This window comes from Fusarium odoratissimum (assembly GCF_000260195.1).
Source record: "Fusarium odoratissimum NRRL 54006 unplaced genomic scaffold supercont1.4, whole genome shotgun sequence".
Taxonomy (NCBI): domain Eukaryota; kingdom Fungi; phylum Ascomycota; class Sordariomycetes; order Hypocreales; family Nectriaceae; genus Fusarium; species Fusarium odoratissimum.
In genome coordinates this window covers 1634240-1650809 of record NW_022158690.1, presented here as the reverse complement: position 1 = coordinate 1650809, position 16570 = coordinate 1634240, and the positions used below count along the sequence as shown (strand labels likewise).

Below are 16570 nucleotides of genomic sequence, written 5' to 3'. Positions count from 1 at the left end.
GAATGATGCTGCTCCCTTAGTGATTTGTACGTGCTATTGAACATTCTGTAACACTGGATTCGTTTTATGCTTTGTGAATGGCAGCTAGGTGCGATTTGACTTGGCCTTAGTACTCTTTCAATGCAACAGTAACGAGGAAGCGATGGTTTGTACTTGTAAAGGGCTTGAAGCGGTTTTGTTGTTGATGAGCCGCCCGAAGCATGAAGGCCACCTAGAAAACGATACAAGTCACATGGATATTCTAATCATCGTCCTCGAAACTAGGTAGCCTAAGAACTTATGGACAAGGTCAAACTCATATTCCTATCAACCAGCCCCTGGACTCTCAAGCTCTTGAGAGAATAGGTTACTTTATTAGATGGCCAAACCAGTACCAGCCGAAATGACACTATCGGTTCCTCTAAAATTCATCATGAGGCTCCCAGCCCTTCTCCGTTACAAATGCTATCCAAGTATTGTTGTCTGGTTTGACCGTTGCTCGGGCCCATTTATCAGGGCATTTATACACCATACCCCGATGAACAACATCCACAAATTCATCTTGTTGGATCTCGAGGGCAAAGTGACCGAGGGGCCCGGGTTGTATATAAAGCTGGCAAGAACCCCAATACTTGGTTAGACCATTGACTTTTCCGATACCGAACCAGCCCGTTTTGGAAACAGTCTTAAACCAGTCAAGTAGCTCGTTACAGTCTGAGATACTGAAAGGAGCCGTCTATACTATGTAAGTAGAAGGAAAATACTCCGAGATTGTTAAAAAGTAACCTACCTTACCACATCCCCAGAGATATTCGCCATCTTTATCTGGGGGGCTGCGAGACACAGGGCCCGCCGTCGTTAGCGAGAGGAGGGAGACGAAAGCTAGGAGGAGGCGCATGTTTTTAACCGGGTAGGTCTATTTTATGGTACTTTGAAGTGATAATCGTGGGGGGCGCTGTATAGTTAGAAGGGCCTTGGAGACATGAGAGAACTGACAAGTTCAAAGGGCGTGCTTCTTATAGGCAATCCATCGCCCCCATACAGCCATCAAACGCTGCTATTGAAAGCAACATCACTGTTTATGGCTTGGCGAATAGCTGTTGTAACTGCTTTGAATCGTAACCAGACATTCGAGCACAAACCTGCTCTGAATACTGAGTTCTGGAACTGATGGTGATCAGAGTTGCCATCGGGAAACCAGCGCCCTAACCTTTGTTTTTCCATAAAATATTAAAAGCTCGTAGAACTTGACCACCGGAGAGCTTTGTGACAGCCTAACGGAAGGTGGACTGGTAGGTAAGCCACGAGAGAAACACCACGTATGAAGTAAACTTGTGTTTAAATGCCAATCGCGAACCATATTCGACAAGTGAGTAATTAATCAGAGTCGGGTCAGCTGCTGTTGCGCTCATTTAGTGCAACATCGTGAGTCTATAAGACGAATTGTTTGATTGAGATAAAATTAGCTGACTTGAGGTCATACCACTGCACATTTTGTTACATGTAGTTCATCGAACCTGTGATAATCCTAGATCAATGGGCATACCCTGTATGTAGACGTCGTGCAGCACAGTCGTTGACCGTTACGGATCAAAGAAACGCCGACCCACCACCGACGATCGCCCCTCCCGCGACTGGGGTGACAGCTCGGATGTCATAGCGGGGCACCACCTCGAGAGCTCCGACCTTCTTCCGTCTGCCTAGAGGAAGCTCAAACTCTCAATCTTTGTACCAACCAATCCGAATAGCATTCGTGTTTCGTCGAGTTCATTATATTTGACTTTTATCTTACTGAGATCACATCTCCTACTTCTGCATTATCCAATTTCCCCAATACCCCTCCATCCGTTACCCCGCGCTTATGATCTGAAACCACCAAGCTCACACCATCGTGAAGCTCGCTCAGTATGGCTTCTGGTCAAATCAATGCCACGCCGCAGGCGGTGATGGGCCACGTCACAAAGCTCAGTGATAATGATCCCGACTTCCGCTTCATGGCCCTCAACGATTTACTCCAACTTCTGAATATCGCCAAACCGGACTTTCTGCACCACGACTATAATATCGCCGCTCGTACTGTTGATAGTCTCATCAAGGTGTTGGACGATCAAAATGGTGAGGTGCAGAACCTTGCAGTGAAGTGGTATGTTAAGCGGACAATTCAATCTATAAAGTGCTAACGACAATCAGCCTGGGCCCATTTGTGGGCAAGATTCCGACACCCGTTATCGCTCCCTTGATCGAGAAGCTCTCGTCCCTGAAGCTCAAGAACTCCGTGGACAATGCTGTCCCTTCACTTGCACTGCGAAATGTCATCATCGCTCTCCCTCGACCAGTCCCAGGCATCCCACCAGCATCCGATGTGCAGGAAGCATACAGCGCCATCAGCCGCGTGTTGATCCCCCGACTTATTGGGCCCGGCCCCAAAACCCAGGTCCCAAAGAACCCCAGGGTCCCTCTTCCTCCTGTCCCCGAAGGACTCCTACAAAATGAAGGCGACCTCAACGCAGAAGCTGTCGACGTATTGATTGAGGTTGTCCGATGCTTTGGACCTATGCTTGTCCAAGTTGAAGTAGAGGCTATGCAAGAGGTTGTTATTCAGCTACTTGAAAGCGAGAAAGGCACATCAGTTGTCAAGAAGAGGGCTGTTGTGGCTATATCTATGCTCGCTGTCTACTTGTCTGACGAGCACTTGGAAGAAGTAGTCAGGCGAATCACCCTTGGTCTAACGAAGCAAATCAGCCCTGTCACCAGAAGATTATACATCTCGATCCTCGGTAGTATGGCCCGGTCGATTCCTGCACGATTTGGACCTCATCTTGCCGGTACTGCACCCTTGATTATCAAGGCACTTAGCGAGGAAGAACTTCAAGAACATCTCGATGCTCTTAGCGACGGAGATGATCTTGGGCAAGATTTCAACGAAGTTCGAGAAGCTGCTTTGGTAGCCCTAGATGCCTTCTTGGCCTCGTGCCCTCAAGAGATGCGCCCGTTCACAGATGAAACCATAGAAGCCTGCCTGCGATATCTCAAATATGATCCCAACTACAATGTGGATGACGAGGACGAGGATATGGAGGATGAAGAGGAAGACGAAGAAATGGACGAGGACGACGAATTTGATGCCGATGATGGCTTTGAGGACGACGATGACGACGCCAGCTGGAAGGTTCGACGGTGCGCTGCAAAGACCATCTACACAGTTATCTCAACACGCGGTAGTGGTGACCTGCTTGAGAACGGTGTTCTCTACAACCAGACGGCACCTCATCTTATCAAACGTATTTCTGAGCGAGAGGAGAATGTTCGCCTTGAGATCATTTCGGCACTTTCGCTCTTAGTTCGCAAGACTGGTGAAGGACTCCCCACAACAGACCTCTCCCTAGACGATCTTGAGCCAGACTCCGAGACCCGCATCCCCATCAGCCGGAAACGAAGACGTCAAAGTAGTGGTGGAGGCGCTTCTGCGTCCCAATTCATGTCAGGATCTGGATTGGTTTCACCCGTTTTGGAGAAAATTCCTCCTAGTGGCCCACGAGCTGACTTGGCTCGCCTTACACCGTCTATCGTTAAGGCAATCACTAAGCAACTTAAGGGCAAGACTATTCCTACCAAGCAGGCAGTCATCAAGCTTCTCAATGACATAGTTTCAGTTCAACACGGTGGATTGGCTGAGTACTTTGACCAAGTCATTGGACCTATAATAGAGGCTATCCAGCCCACTGGTGCTGTATCCGCCTCGACTCATGTGGCGTCCCATTCCGGCTCCTCTTCGGCGACCCCAAGCACGTTGAGAATCACTGCTCTTAGCGTGATAAGTGACATTGCAAAGACTCATTCATCAACTATTTTACAGCCGTATCTTACGAAGATTGTCGATGGTGTCGCATCTGCTGCCAATAACCGTTTTTATAAGATCTCGAGTGAGGCTATTCGCACCGTTGAGGAGTTGGTCAAGACAATTACCCCACCACGGTCACGCAATGCTGCCTCCAAGTACAAGGCTGAGCTAGAAAAGCTTTATACGGTCATTATTGACAGATCTTCCGCTCAGGATGCCGATGCCGAGGTTCGCCAACGCGCCATTCATGCATTGGGAGTCCTTATCTCGCGAACTTCAACCTCCGAGGGATCTTCCCTTCTCTCTGAGGATAAGGTAAAGACTGCTCTGGAAGTCCTCCAAGAGAGGCTGAAGAATGAGACTACTCGCCTTGCTGCCGTCCGCGCTGTGGAGAACGTAGCCCGTTATGCCCGGACCCCCGAGCAACTGGACAAGGCATGGGTTCAAGATGTTACTTTAGAGCTGTCCGCACAGCTACGAAAAGCAAATCGGTCGCTCCGTGGCTCTAGCATCATTGCTCTTCGTAACCTTGTCTTGTCGCCCGCTACGAAGGGTCAGCTCGAGCCCGACACTATTCAGGGAATTGTCACCGATTTGATGCCCATCATCGTTAACAGCGACGCGCATCTCCTTGGACCGACATTAATTATCCTTGCAAACTTGGTGCCTGAGCATCCAGAGCTGGTGGTCACTGATGAGATGATCGCTGCCATCTCGCAGCTGCTCAAGGAGCACCATGCAGGAATCGTTCTTGACCAACTTCTTGTGCTAGTCAGCAACATTGGAGAGAGCGGGGCCGGCCAGGGACTCATGCAGGGACTTCTTAAAAATGTCAGCGTTGCAGGCGACCCTCCCGTCGTCGGTAAAGTTATTGGAACTCTGCTCGTCACGGGTGGAGATTCAGTTGGTGTCAAGCTTGATAGCTTTGTCACGGAGCTCTATACCAGTGCTAAAACGAATGATGAAGCCCGAGTCAGTCTTGCCTTGGCTGTTTTAGGTGAAGCTGGAAAGAGGCTTGGAACAAGTTCAACCCTGAAGCCAGACCTTTTCTTGGATCAGTTCCACAAGGAGCCAGACAAGGTTTCTCTCTCGGCAGCCGTTGCTCTTGGCCAGGCAGGTTCCGGCAATGTTCCAGAATTCCTTCCTGTCATCTTGAAGACCATGCAGAAAGGTGGAAACACTCAGTACCTCCTTATTCAGTCCATCAAGGAAATCCTACAATCGATCTCTGCGCAGTCTACTGACCTGCGCAACTACGCCCCAGCTATTTGGGACGAGCTTCTCAAGGCTTCTGATAATGCTGACAACAAGGTCGTTTCTGCTGAATGTGTTGGACGACTTGTCACACTCGACCCTGCCGTTTTCATTTCACGCCTTCAGGTATGCATGCCCAAGCCCTTCCGTTCTGAATGTTCTAACTCTTCATAGGCTCTCCTGAAGGACCAGTCTCTGGGTATTCGAGGCATGGCTGTTCAAGCTGTTCGCTATACCCTCCCTGAAAGTGACGAGATTTTGGATGTGATGCTACGGGACGTCCTAATTCAGATGCTTCTGACGATGCTCCAAGATTCCGACATGGATATTCGCCGACTGGCAATGACTACACTCACTACAGCTGCTCGATCGAAGCCCGACCTAATCCACCCGCACCTGGGAGAACTGATGCCATTTGTTCTGCAAGAATCAGTTATCAAGAAGGAACTCATAAAGGAAGTCATGATGGGACCTTTCAAGCACACCGTGGACGATGGCCTTGAGGTCCGAAAGGTGCGTTTACGGTGAACTCGTTGTGAACAAGAACTGACTTGTAGCAGAGCGCGTATGAGACACTGTACGCCTTGATGGAGACTGCATTCAGTCGCATCAATAACATAGACTTCTACGATCGTGTCGTCGCTGGTCTCAAGGATGATAATGATATTAGGCAACTCTGCAATCTCATGGTGACCAAGCTGATCGCGATCGACCCCGATGAGACAACTCGACGTTTGAACTCGATCGCTGAGGCTTACAGAACTGTCCTCTCGGTGAAACTGAAGGATAATGCCGTGAAGCAGGACGTGGAGAAACAAGAGGAAGCCAACAAGAGCATCCTCAGAGTGACCTTGCTGCTAGGTGAGAAGATGAAGGCCATGACTGGTAACGCTGGAGCAGCTACTAGTAATGCTGGTGCCGCCAGCACCTGGACAGGATACTGGGATTGGGTCAACAAGGAGTTTGAGAAGCAGTTGAAAGCACTTAGGGAGGAGAACAACCAATTGCAGACCCGGATGGTCTAGTATTTACACGGCAATGGCAATGGTGATGACAATACTGGAAGACGCAGTGAAGACAACTCATCCATTGGCACAGCGATGGATGCCATGACGATTGATGACAATGGAAATGGCGATGAAAATACTGGAAGACGCAGTGAAGACAACTATACACCCAGTGACCTACCGGTGGATGCGGGGATTGATTACGGGTGGATGTAGTTCTTTAGGAAGAAAACCGACAATATTAGTTGCACTACCACATGAAACATGAGCTTTATTAGTCAAAAGCGTTGGGAATAACTTACTTGCTCGTTTCTTGGTTTGATTACTTGGAACCTCTTCACTGTTGCCTGTCCTTGGCAAGCAACTAAATCACGGACTTGGGGGCCAAAAATAAGTATGTATGTACCCACGAAGCCATCCTCGCTTCTTGATAGGATTTCTGAAAGTGAGCCAAAGACCTCCCAAGATGATTCTAAAGCTATCTTTAGATTAATAGGTTGTTCTGCCGCTTAGGATTGAGCTCATATTCCTTAACTCCTCTCGCCTGTATATCCCTGTTTATAAACACCTGCTTGTCCTGTAGCTGTGCTGCTCTCAACATTATTCGGCGCCGGATGATGCCTAAATGGGTAAGTGGGATAAAGAGCATGATCGCCAGGCCAAGGAATGATGAGGACTGCATAGGGGCCAGGATGTTATGCGGGGGATCCTGTACCATGCGGGAGGACAACGCGCCGTCTTATTTATATAAGACGCATTCATTTCATTCATAAACAGCCGATTGAGTCCTGTATTCATCGCTTCAGTCTTTGGGAGACTTACAAGATGAAGATCCAAGTGCAACCTCTGCCTCTTTTGCTTTTACTCACTGGCGATGCACTCGCTGCAAAGAACTACCATTGTCCTCCAATTGGTCCAGTCCTCCCTGCGCCTACAAACCCAAGCTCACATCAAAATGTGAAAAATGCCATTGAAGCTATCACAGAAACTATAAAGGCCTATTCAAGCCTTCTGCATAGCTCGGCTGTATCAGTTGGCGTCACGTCAATCTACGAAGACAAACCCTTGCTGGATTTTCATCACACACCAGAGAACTTGGATCCTCGAGGCGTAAGCAAGATCGATGCCGACTCGGTTTATCGCATTGGTAGTATCTCGAAGGCGTATACTACCCTCGCTGCGCTCAAACTCAAGGGAGTGGGCATGCATGATCCGGTGACGAAATATGTCCCTGAATTGAGGAAGTTGAACAAGCAGCAGAGTGAGAATAATGCGATCACGACTGTCGATTGGGATAAGGTATCGCTGAAGGCTCTTGCATCGCACATGGGAGGCATGCCTGCTGACTGTGAGTTTTGAGTTCAATGAGAAATCAGGTACTGATGCGTGGTAGTGGTGACGGATTTGACGAGCTTCAGGAATTGGACTGACCTGGGTCTCCCTGCGGCGCATGATGTCTTAGGATGTGCTGGCCTGGTTGGCATACCTCCCTGCGACGTTCAAGGTGAGTTAAAAACCAACACTAAAAACCGAAGCTGACCGGCATAGATTTCTGGGACAACTTTGGCAAGCGGCCTCCGACTTTTGCACCTTGGGGCAACCCCGTGTACTCAAACATCGCCTTCTTCGTTATGAGCTTGGTCATAGAGAGAGTCTCGGGACAGTCATATGAAGAGTTTGTGCAAAAGAATGTGCTTGATGTTGCGGGGATGAAGAGTACGACTTATGCGAAGCCTGATGACTCTGTGGGGGCTATTGGACCTGACGACATTTTCTGGAATACTTCTATCGGTATCCTTAGCCCGTGCGTCTCCTTCATTCTGGGAGTAGTGGTCTTTAGCTAACTTGCACAGGGCTGGTTCGTTCTACTCATCGACAAAGGACCTCCTCGCTTTCGGATCTTCCATCCTCAAGCACGAGTTCTTAGACCTGGCAGAAACAAATAAGTGGCTCAAACCTGTGACTTTTACCAGTGGCATGGGGCAATTTATCGGCGCGCCCTGGGAGATTGTGCGATCTAATAAGCTGACCTCTGACGAACGGGTGGTCAATGTCTACACCAAAGGAGGCGATATAGGAACCTATCATTCCATTTTTGCAATGATTCCAGACTATGGTATAGTTATAAGTGTATTAGTGGGAGGACCCGAGATTGCGGGAGGTCTTCCTCTGGTTTTCTTCTCACTGATCACAAAGGCTCTTGTGCCCGCTCTCGAAGCAGCAGGTAAAGACCAGGCGAAGAAGACATTTGCAGGGACCTACATCAATGAAGATACAAATTCGACTCTCGTTCTCGACGTCGATGACGATGGCCCAGGTCTGAGTATCACAAAGTGGATAGTCCGCGGAACAGACGTCTCGACACACTGGCTTCACTATCTCTCCGTGCTCAACCCCAACGTACCTAAAATCTCACTATCTGGGCGATTATATCCTACAGATCTTACAGCGGGGAACAGGACAGAGTGGAGAGCAATGTTTAGAATTGGTACGGCGAATCAAATTGGGATGCAGGAGGGGTTGTTGTTCTGGGAGGATGCGAGTTGTATGAGTTGGGCGATGATAGATAGAGCAGCGTATGAGTTCTTGGGATTAGATGAGATGGTGTTTGAGAGTGAGGATGGAAGGGCGGAGGAGGTTGAGCTGGTGGGATTCAAGACTACCCTCAAGAAGGTTAAGTAGAAGTATGCTGAACATGTGTATTCTGTTTATATAAGATGTGCCAAAGTTCACCAAATCGCTTTCGTTGACGTCGATCGTTATGTTGAGTATAGTGGTCGTTAGATTTATACCATAGACTGTTTGTATAATCAAGAATGTTGAGTGTAGTGTCATGTCAAAGACGAGGTGTCGAAACGTGGATGAGAGGCATCGTGCAGGGGAAGGCCACAGCGTATTGGGCGTCGAATGTCAGACGTCGAGGGTGCAAGGTAGGGGATCGAAGAAGAACAGATTCTTCTGTAAGAAATTGTCATTAACTTAACAGAAAATGTAGATGAAAGTAAAACGTACCCTGGCTTCGACCAGAATTAGATGATGACCTTCTGCGGAAGCAGTGCCAGAAAACGAGAACGAAGGTGGGGACGTTGACTAACACGCCAACAATGGCGACTATGACTTCCACAGGCATGGCCATGCTGCGAGATTTGGCACTTGAAGTACTGTAATTTTGATTGGGAGGAAAATAGAGTACTTGAGCAGTTAAAGCGGACTTCTGTAACATGAAAATAAACGTGTCAAATGTGAAGCATGCGGAAGCCAGAGATGATATATATGCGTCTCAGCTGGTGGAGTTCCCCCCGTTCCTGAAAGTAAAAAAGGTGTAACAATTCTGGTCTAAGTGATCTGCAGGCCGGCGTCTTCTCGCAAGTGGCTGAGATTGTCAGTCCGCGGCGGTGGCGTATGGTATTGTGCTTTTGAGTAAGACATGGATGGAAACGCGGATTATGGCCAACCTATCATGGCTCTTCCATACTTATAAGTGGCTTTGGTTGTTTCTTTCGCACAAAGGCATCATGGATCCACGGCTCACGTTCGCCATGGTACATTACGAAATCACTGACCATGTTATAGAATCATATCCGGAAGTCTCTGGTAAGATACTTCAGCTACCTCATTCATAGAAGCCATCTCGTGAAGTTGACCCGTGCAGAATTTGCAACCGAAAACAAGAGGAAACCAACAAGGAAATCAACCTAAATTTTCATCCATATAAATACAGAGTTGCTTTGATAAATTTGAGCTGCATATTCTGGGGGCCCGAAGTGCAAAATGAGGCATTCTTGAGACTGTCTTGGTTATAGCCTGATCTCGATCTGTAGTTACCCCGAAAGACGACCCTGGATCACGTTGCTGCATGACAGATGTGATTGAGGAAACGAGAATTTTGGCTGCCAATCAGGGACCTGAGGAATCAGCCTCACTGGAGCGCTGCTGCATGACGACCATGCCCTCCAAATCAGGCTCTGACAGGGCATGGATCAAACACGAACTTTGGACAGAGGCCAGCTTGGACCAGGCCAGGTACTCAGGCACGTACTCGAAAGCCAGTAGTGAATACCTTACCCGGGTTGGCACTTAAAGGTCCGACCTTCCTACCCATTCCCCCAACTTCCAGCCCAATATCCTCACCACTTACCGCTTCTAAGAAGTCTTTGTTCCAAGAGGAATCTACTGAATCTATTCAACATGCCGCAAGCACCAAGAATTTCGCCCGCTCTGTGGGAAGCCCAAAGGCGTCGCATAACTGAGCTGTACGTCAATCAAGACAACACTCTCGACGATGTTATCCATATCATGGCCGAATCTGGTTTCCATGCTACCTAAGTCCGATTGGTACCAATTTAGAAATAATTTGCCTAATCATAAACTAGGAAAGCCCAATATATTCGCAAAGTGAATGCCAACTGGAAACTGCAAAAGAATTACACCAAAGAAAAATGGCAGCATGCGAGTGCTTTAGTTACCAAGCGCGAGGCCAAGGGAAAGATAACCGAACTCAGCATCGATGGTAAAGTCATCTCGGAGAAGAGGCGAAAGAAAGAATTGAGAAGATATAATGTTTCGCCAGTCGAAGAAGAGTGTGAGTGCAACATGCTTGGATATAGACACCTGCTAATCAATTGTGTTTATCAAGTCGTGAGTAATACTACCTCCGGCGTAGTTGCTTATACGCCGCCATCATCCAACTCTAAGATCGTTCTCATTGGCAATTTCCCCTGGTTGAACTTCCGAGAAAGCTTCAACAACCTACGTGAGCTCAACCTTGACCCAGTCTTATTATATCATCGGACTGACACACGCATAGTCTGTAGTCGATGCCCACTTTCCAGCCCCAACCGACAAGACGGGTCACTTGGTTCTTGCGAGGTGGAAACTCTGTTACCATGGGGCATCTATGCCAACGGGGAAACTCCTACAAGTCTGCCACCGCAAGGGCCACCCAAATCCATTTCCGATTTGATTTCAAAGAATCTTGACACGACGAGACAGAGACTGTTTGAACTAATTCAAGACGTGGATAATTCTCTAAAAGGCCTCCGACACTAAGAACCACCATGGTTGCAAATGTTCAACTCGCTTGTGTTTCTTTGCTCCAATAATTTGGTCAGAACCGACAAGACCACCTACGATATTCTTCAGTTTTCCATCTCTAGTGGCTTTCTCATCGAGATGAAGCATCTACTCACTATGAGGGGACCTACTCTAGAAATCTTTGCAGTCCACCTCCTGTTTGTGGCGCTCAGAGTTGGAGGAAGCAAAGGAATGGACTTTCTGCGTTTCTTACTCGAGTCTGGGGTCTGCGCCGACAGTCTCGATCCGAATGATTGCAGATGCTCTGCGCTCTACCGAGCCGTGAGACTGGAGAACCGGGCCGCCGTTCAGCTCCTGTTGATCTTTAGGGCCGACCCAGAAGCAAAGATCCAAAGCACGGAAGACGACATACTTGGGAGCCCTCTACATTGCGCCCTTCGGGAATAATCGCCAAAACGTTAATTGACTCTGGAGCAAATTTCAACTCCGGTTATGTGAAGCCCCTTCTTCAAGCTGTCAGGATACGGAGCCCAGACCTCACAAGGTACATACTGAGAATGGGAGCAGACCCAAGGCTGCTACCAGCAGGAGGCTTTTCAGTGATGTACTTTGCTATCTTTCATCACGATTTGATCCTCGTTGACATGTTGATTAAAGCGGGCGTCAACTTAAACTTACTGATTGAGGAACTTCAGAATACGGATCTTGAGTTTCTGGGAGATAGTTCCAAGTCCCTAGTGAGCCCAGTCATTACTCCCATCCAGTTGGCAGTATTTCTGGACGATGCCGAAATTGTCAATCGGCTGATTGAGGGCGGCGCAATGCTGGACAAATATATCGAGCCAGAAGTTCTCGAGAGCATGGGACAAACCCTGGAATCTTGGATGTTGTGGACACCGCTGCAGATATCGGCCGAGAAGTGCTTGGAAAAAATCACCAAATCTTACTAGATGCAGGTGCAGCCGTCGACGTTCGACATCCAACAACCCCAACGGCATTGCAACTGGCGTGCCGCTTACCGAGGAGAGGACAAAAGAAGACAGAATTGATCGAAGTCTTGTTGACTGGAGGAGCAGATGGGGAGCTGACGACAATGGAAGCTGCCGCTGAATCTGGGGATCATGATGTCTTCAAAATTCTGTTGAGGAAAGGTGGTGATCCTTCCCCCTCTGACTCGAAGAAGAGAGGGTCGACGGTTTTTCAAGCCGCACTAAGGCTTGGCTCCGCTGAGCTTGTGACTTACGTGTGATCGGAACTGGAGAGTCAGGGTCGCCCCGTCGACTTCCTCGATGGAACGAGTTATCTGGAGGAAGCCGTGGCTACAGGCAACATACGCCTTTTAGAAATGCTATTGGAAATATGGAATCACCACGCGCTGCATTGGCCGCGGGAATTTGTTTCATCAGCCCTTAAAGCCGCCATCCGGTGCGGTTTCAAGCACCTTATTCAGGTTCTCGACGCTGGCGTATTCACTGTCCAAGAAGAATAAGCCAGCTCCTTGATCTGCGAATCGATATGGAATGGCGATAAGAGAACGTTCGACTTGTTAATGCAACGTTCCGTCAATCCCAGCCTCGACTGCGCCCAGCCTGGATATCCAACACCTCTCTGGCTAGCAATGCATGATGGCCAGAATTACATGGCACAATGCTTGGTCAACAATGGCGCCAATCCCAACCAGCAGTCACTGGCCATATGTCGCAAAGGCTGTTGTTGTAATACCGGACTCGAAATGCCACTGAAGCAGGCAATATATCAACTTGACAGCAGGCTTATAGAGGTGCTCGTTGACAAAGGAGCAGACATACATTGTCTGATCGATGGTTCCCAAACACCGCTTCTTGTTTCCCTCGAAGGAAGGAATGAAAGCGCAGCAGTTTATTTTCTCTCCAAAGGAGCAGATCCAAATGCGATGGACATCTCGGGTAAACTAACTGCACTTGGACTTGCTCTTGACCAAAACGTCTCGCTCTCAACAGTCCAGGTACTTATACAATATTGTGCAGATGTCAACAAGCCTTCAACTTGGGGGACACCGGTTCAACAAGTCGCACGAGAGGTCTTTCGGCATCCTAGCGCTCTAGAAAAACACCGATTACTTCTGGCAGCTGGCGCCGACGTGAAGGCTTCAAATGGAAGGGCTACATTTCAAGTAGCAGTGTCTGGCTACAGAGTGAAGCTAGCGAAGCTTCTTATTGGAGCAGGCGCCAATGTCAATGCTCCAGGGACCGGGATGACTGCACTTCAAGCAGCCGTGGGTAATCGTGATACAGAGTTGGCAAAGCTACTTGTCAGAGCCGGAGCCAATGTAAACACAGCCCCGACCGGGTACAGTGCCCTTCAGTTGGCTATCGCCAGGAACAACGTGGAGCTGGCCAAGCTTATTGTCCAACACGGTGCTGATATTGATGCTTCGGCATTGGGTGAGACTGCAATTCAAACAGCTGCCAATGTTGGGAATCTGGAATTGGTCAAATACCTCATTGACAACGGTGCAGACGTCAATGCGAAAGCGTTTGATTATCGTGCGACAGCTCTTCAGTACGCCTCAATGAATGGCAGCATTGATATGGTTAAGCTTCTTGTCGATAATGAAGCCTCAGTGAACACAGAACCTGCTCCTGGCTACGCAGCGACAGCCCTTCAGCTTGCGGTCAAGTACAATCGCACTCAAGAGGCCATATATCTTATCGAGCGCGGTGCCTCTTTAGAGGTGCTTTCCTCCTCTCCAGAGAAGACTACACTTCTCCAGCTCGCCGCAAAACAGGGGAATCACAGAATTGTCATTTGGATGGTTGAAAATGGAGCGACGGCCGATGAAGCACCCCCGACTGAAAGAGGGGCAACTGCTCTTCAGTTTGCAGCTATCAATGGCAACATCAAGATGGCTGTTTTCCTTATCGAGAATGGGGCTCGTGTCAGCGCCAAAGGAGCAGAGATTGATGGAAGAACTGCACTTGAAGGAGCAGCAGAACACGGTCGACTTGACATGGTCCATCTTCTGTTAGACAATGACGAAGAACCTGACACAATTGAGGAAAGGTGTCGTAATGCAGCAGAGTTTGCAGAGGCTGAACACCATGACGTGATTGCTAGGATATTGAGAAACTATAAGAGACCATAATTTTTACGAGGGAGGGGAAGCAAATATGCCATTGATGATTGTATTCATAGGCTATCGAGATTGTGTTGCTGCAAACTTGAAGTGTCATGTCTAAGCTAGCTGTTCTGGGCAACCAAGTCATTTTAAGCTTCCTCCTTGTTCTTGTTTCTCTCGTCCATCTCGACCTGCTCAACACTAGCAGTCTCAATATCCTTCTTTTGGTGCTGAGGAAGGTCTCCGTCGTGGACACCAGCAACAGCATGCTCAAAGGCACGGCCGCGCTTTTCAGGACCAAACATAGTGGTGAACATGATACCGAGAGCAATGATAGCAGTGGCGACGCCCATCACAGGACCATAAGCCTCAACCTTGTCGCCGTTCTTGAGTGTGACGAATGTCTTTTCGGCGACGGCGTTGACAATCTGGGCTGAAGGAGATGAGATCATGTTGCCGATCTGGTAAGTGACACCAGGGAATGAAGATCGGAAGGCAGGAGGCGACAGCTCGTTGAGATGAATGGGAATGACACCCCAGGCTCCCTGAACGAAGAACTGGATGAAGAAGCCAGAAGCACTCAGTCCTCTCTCGGTTGTGGGGAGAATCCAGGCCGGGATCATGAGGGCAGACATGAAAGCTGACACGATGATGGCACGGCGACGACCAACAAACTGGCTAAGGTAACCAATGATTGTACCACCAACACAAGCGCCAGTCTTCATGAGAATTGAGGCACGAGAAGCAGCAGAGTTGTTTAGTTCCTTCTGCTCCAACATGAAGGTAGTGTAGGAGTCTTGAGAAGTGTGCGAGTAGTAGTTGAACCAGGTCATGAGGAAACAACAGTAAACGCACATCTTCCACTCGGCGATGAGCATCTTCTTGCAGTCTGCCCAGAAAGCACCCGGTGTGGAAGACTTCTTGCCCTTGGCGCGGGCTTCGAGAAATTGTTGGGACTCGGGGAAGAAGATACGAATGATACCGACGGCAATTGAGATACCAGCTGATCAATGTTAGTAAAGATCAAATGATAGGTCTTGACTATGTTGACTTACCGGCAATCCAGAAAACGGTCTTCCAACTCTCAGTGCTACCTCCAACGCCAAGGTTGGCGCATGCAGCCAAGACGTAGCCGAAAGAGTAGCCCTGCTGCAAAATACCGGACATCAAGCCTCGAGCGTTGGAGCTAGAGCGATATTAGCACGGAAATAAAAACATTCTCCAAACTTGGCAAACTTGGCATGATGAAGTTCAATTGGGGTAGAGTTAACTTACGGGCACGACTCGAGAGCCATGGCGATAGCATTGCCGTAGACTCCGCCCATGAAAAGACCGAAAAGACTTCGCACGGCGAGGAATTGTTGAAAGGTTGTGCTGTAGATGGTGGCGATCTGAAGGACACCGAGGATGATCATGTTGAAGACCATGGGCCACTTGCGTCCCCATTTATCACCAGCGAGACCAAACATGGCTGCGCCGACAGATCGGAGGAGGAGAGTGAGGGTGATGGCGGTGGTGATGGAGGTCTTGCTGGTGTCATAGTAAACAGAGAGCTTCTTGGTCTGGATAGACAGAGCATGGAAGTCGAAAGCATCAGCAGTCCAGGCACAGAATCCTACAAGGAAAAAGATCCAATCCTTGCCAGAAAGCTGAGCCATCAGACTGATGGGGTTCTTGATGGGATCTGGGTCCCGCCATTCAGTGGTCTCTTCGCCATGTTCGTTGGTGATCACGACACGCTGCTTCCAGATGAAGAGGTCACTGAGAGCCTGCTTAGCTGTGGGAATGACACCCTTGACCACAGGGCCAGCGGGCTCGCCTGCAGATGGTTGCTTGACCATTGTAAAGATGCTTATACAGGTCTTGAGGGGAGGAGGGAGTAAGGAAGTGATGATGGTTGGGGAGAATTGAGTTTACGAGGAGAAGAGGGGGGATTTATATCCTCTTTGCGCAACGCCAGCCACGACCGCAGATCACAGCAACAAGCTTAATGTGTTATCTCCGATTACAGCATCACTAGTCCCCTGCCCTACCATACCATGCAGTGTAATGGTAACATACAGGCCAACATGTCGCGCCAGCATGTCGCACCAACACAAAACCCTAGAGTTACAGTAGACGTGGGGAGGGTCTCGAAGTTGGGGTACTCGTCTAGCGGATCATGCCCGTGAACAGAAAGTGAGGTGACCACCCTGGCCTTGTCTGTTCCCCGCAGAGCGAAGGAAGTATGGGGATGGAGAAGGGATTATCATTTGTTGAGCCGGGTGAGAACGGAGGGAGGAAGGATTTTGGTTTGTTGACTGGGATCAAGGTTGAGAGTTTGTTGTCTGTGTATGCGGGGGAGAAGAGGATGACACC

The 16570-nt window shown here is 48.9% G+C and overlaps 8 protein-coding genes across 9 annotated transcripts; 5 read left to right on the top strand and 3 right to left on the bottom strand.

Annotated features, from left to right (window-relative positions):
* Positions 1 to 281: 281 nt before the first annotated feature.
* FOIG_03743 (uncharacterized protein) lies at positions 282 to 1507 on the bottom strand. Of its 2 annotated transcripts, XM_031201748.1 has the most exons (3): positions 976 to 1507; positions 770 to 934; positions 282 to 715 (listed from the first exon to the last, which is right to left on the bottom strand). In XM_031201748.1, the coding sequence occupies exons 2-3, from the start codon at positions 875 to 877 to the stop codon at positions 401 to 403; spliced, it is 423 nt and encodes a 140-aa protein (XP_031069272.1). In that variant the 5' UTR covers positions 878 to 934; positions 976 to 1507; the 3' UTR covers positions 282 to 400. The 2 variants fall into 2 exon arrangements, with proteins under 2 accessions (XP_031069272.1, XP_031069271.1); XM_031201747.1 differs by having other exon boundaries at positions 770 to 1507.
* A 161-nt stretch (positions 1508 to 1668) lies between these two features.
* On the top strand, positions 1669 to 6450 carry FOIG_03742 (uncharacterized protein). Its single transcript, XM_031201746.1, has 4 exons — positions 1669 to 2122; positions 2170 to 5200; positions 5249 to 5587; positions 5635 to 6450. The coding sequence occupies exons 1-4, from the start codon at positions 1887 to 1889 to the stop codon at positions 6097 to 6099; spliced, it is 4071 nt and encodes a 1356-aa protein (XP_031069270.1). The 5' UTR covers positions 1669 to 1886; the 3' UTR covers positions 6100 to 6450.
* A 406-nt stretch (positions 6451 to 6856) lies between these two features.
* On the top strand, positions 6857 to 8781 carry FOIG_03741 (uncharacterized protein). The gene is made up of 4 exons (XM_031201745.1): positions 6857 to 7429; positions 7475 to 7585; positions 7630 to 7885; positions 7935 to 8781. The coding sequence occupies exons 1-4, from the start codon at positions 6907 to 6909 to the stop codon at positions 8761 to 8763; spliced, it is 1719 nt and encodes a 572-aa protein (XP_031069269.1). The 5' UTR covers positions 6857 to 6906; the 3' UTR covers positions 8764 to 8781.
* FOIG_03740 (uncharacterized protein) lies at positions 8719 to 9217 on the bottom strand (the record flags this gene model as incomplete). Its single annotated transcript, XM_031201744.1, has 2 exons — positions 8719 to 9039; positions 9094 to 9217. The coding sequence occupies 2 exons, from the start codon at positions 9215 to 9217 to the stop codon at positions 8918 to 8920; spliced, it is 246 nt and encodes an 81-aa protein (XP_031069268.1). The 3' UTR covers positions 8719 to 8917.
* A 1052-nt stretch (positions 9218 to 10269) lies between these two features.
* FOIG_03739 (uncharacterized protein) lies at positions 10270 to 11130 on the top strand (the record flags this gene model as incomplete). The annotated part of the gene is made up of 4 exons (XM_031201743.1): positions 10270 to 10334; positions 10455 to 10663; positions 10718 to 10834; positions 10889 to 11130. 4 exons carry the CDS (start codon positions 10270 to 10272, stop codon positions 11128 to 11130), a joined length of 633 nt encoding a protein of 210 aa, XP_031069267.1.
* A 542-nt stretch (positions 11131 to 11672) lies between these two features.
* FOIG_03738 (uncharacterized protein) lies at positions 11673 to 12065 on the top strand (the record flags this gene model as incomplete). Its single annotated transcript, XM_031201742.1, has 1 exon — positions 11673 to 12065. One exon carries the CDS (start codon positions 11673 to 11675, stop codon positions 12063 to 12065), a length of 393 nt encoding a protein of 130 aa, XP_031069266.1.
* Positions 12066 to 12935: 870 nt separating this feature from the next.
* On the top strand, positions 12936 to 14239 carry FOIG_03737 (uncharacterized protein; the record flags this gene model as incomplete). Its single annotated transcript, XM_031201741.1, has 2 exons — positions 12936 to 13040; positions 13100 to 14239. 2 exons carry the CDS (start codon positions 12936 to 12938, stop codon positions 14237 to 14239), a joined length of 1245 nt encoding a protein of 414 aa, XP_031069265.1.
* Position 14240: 1 nt separating this feature from the next.
* Positions 14241 to 16286, bottom strand: FOIG_03736 (uncharacterized protein). The gene is made up of 3 exons (XM_031201740.1): positions 15488 to 16286; positions 15268 to 15398; positions 14241 to 15215 (listed from the first exon to the last, which is right to left on the bottom strand). Exons 1-3 carry the CDS (start codon positions 16051 to 16053, stop codon positions 14362 to 14364), a joined length of 1551 nt encoding a protein of 516 aa, XP_031069264.1. The 5' UTR covers positions 16054 to 16286; the 3' UTR covers positions 14241 to 14361.
* Between the last annotated feature and the right edge of the window lie 284 nt (positions 16287 to 16570).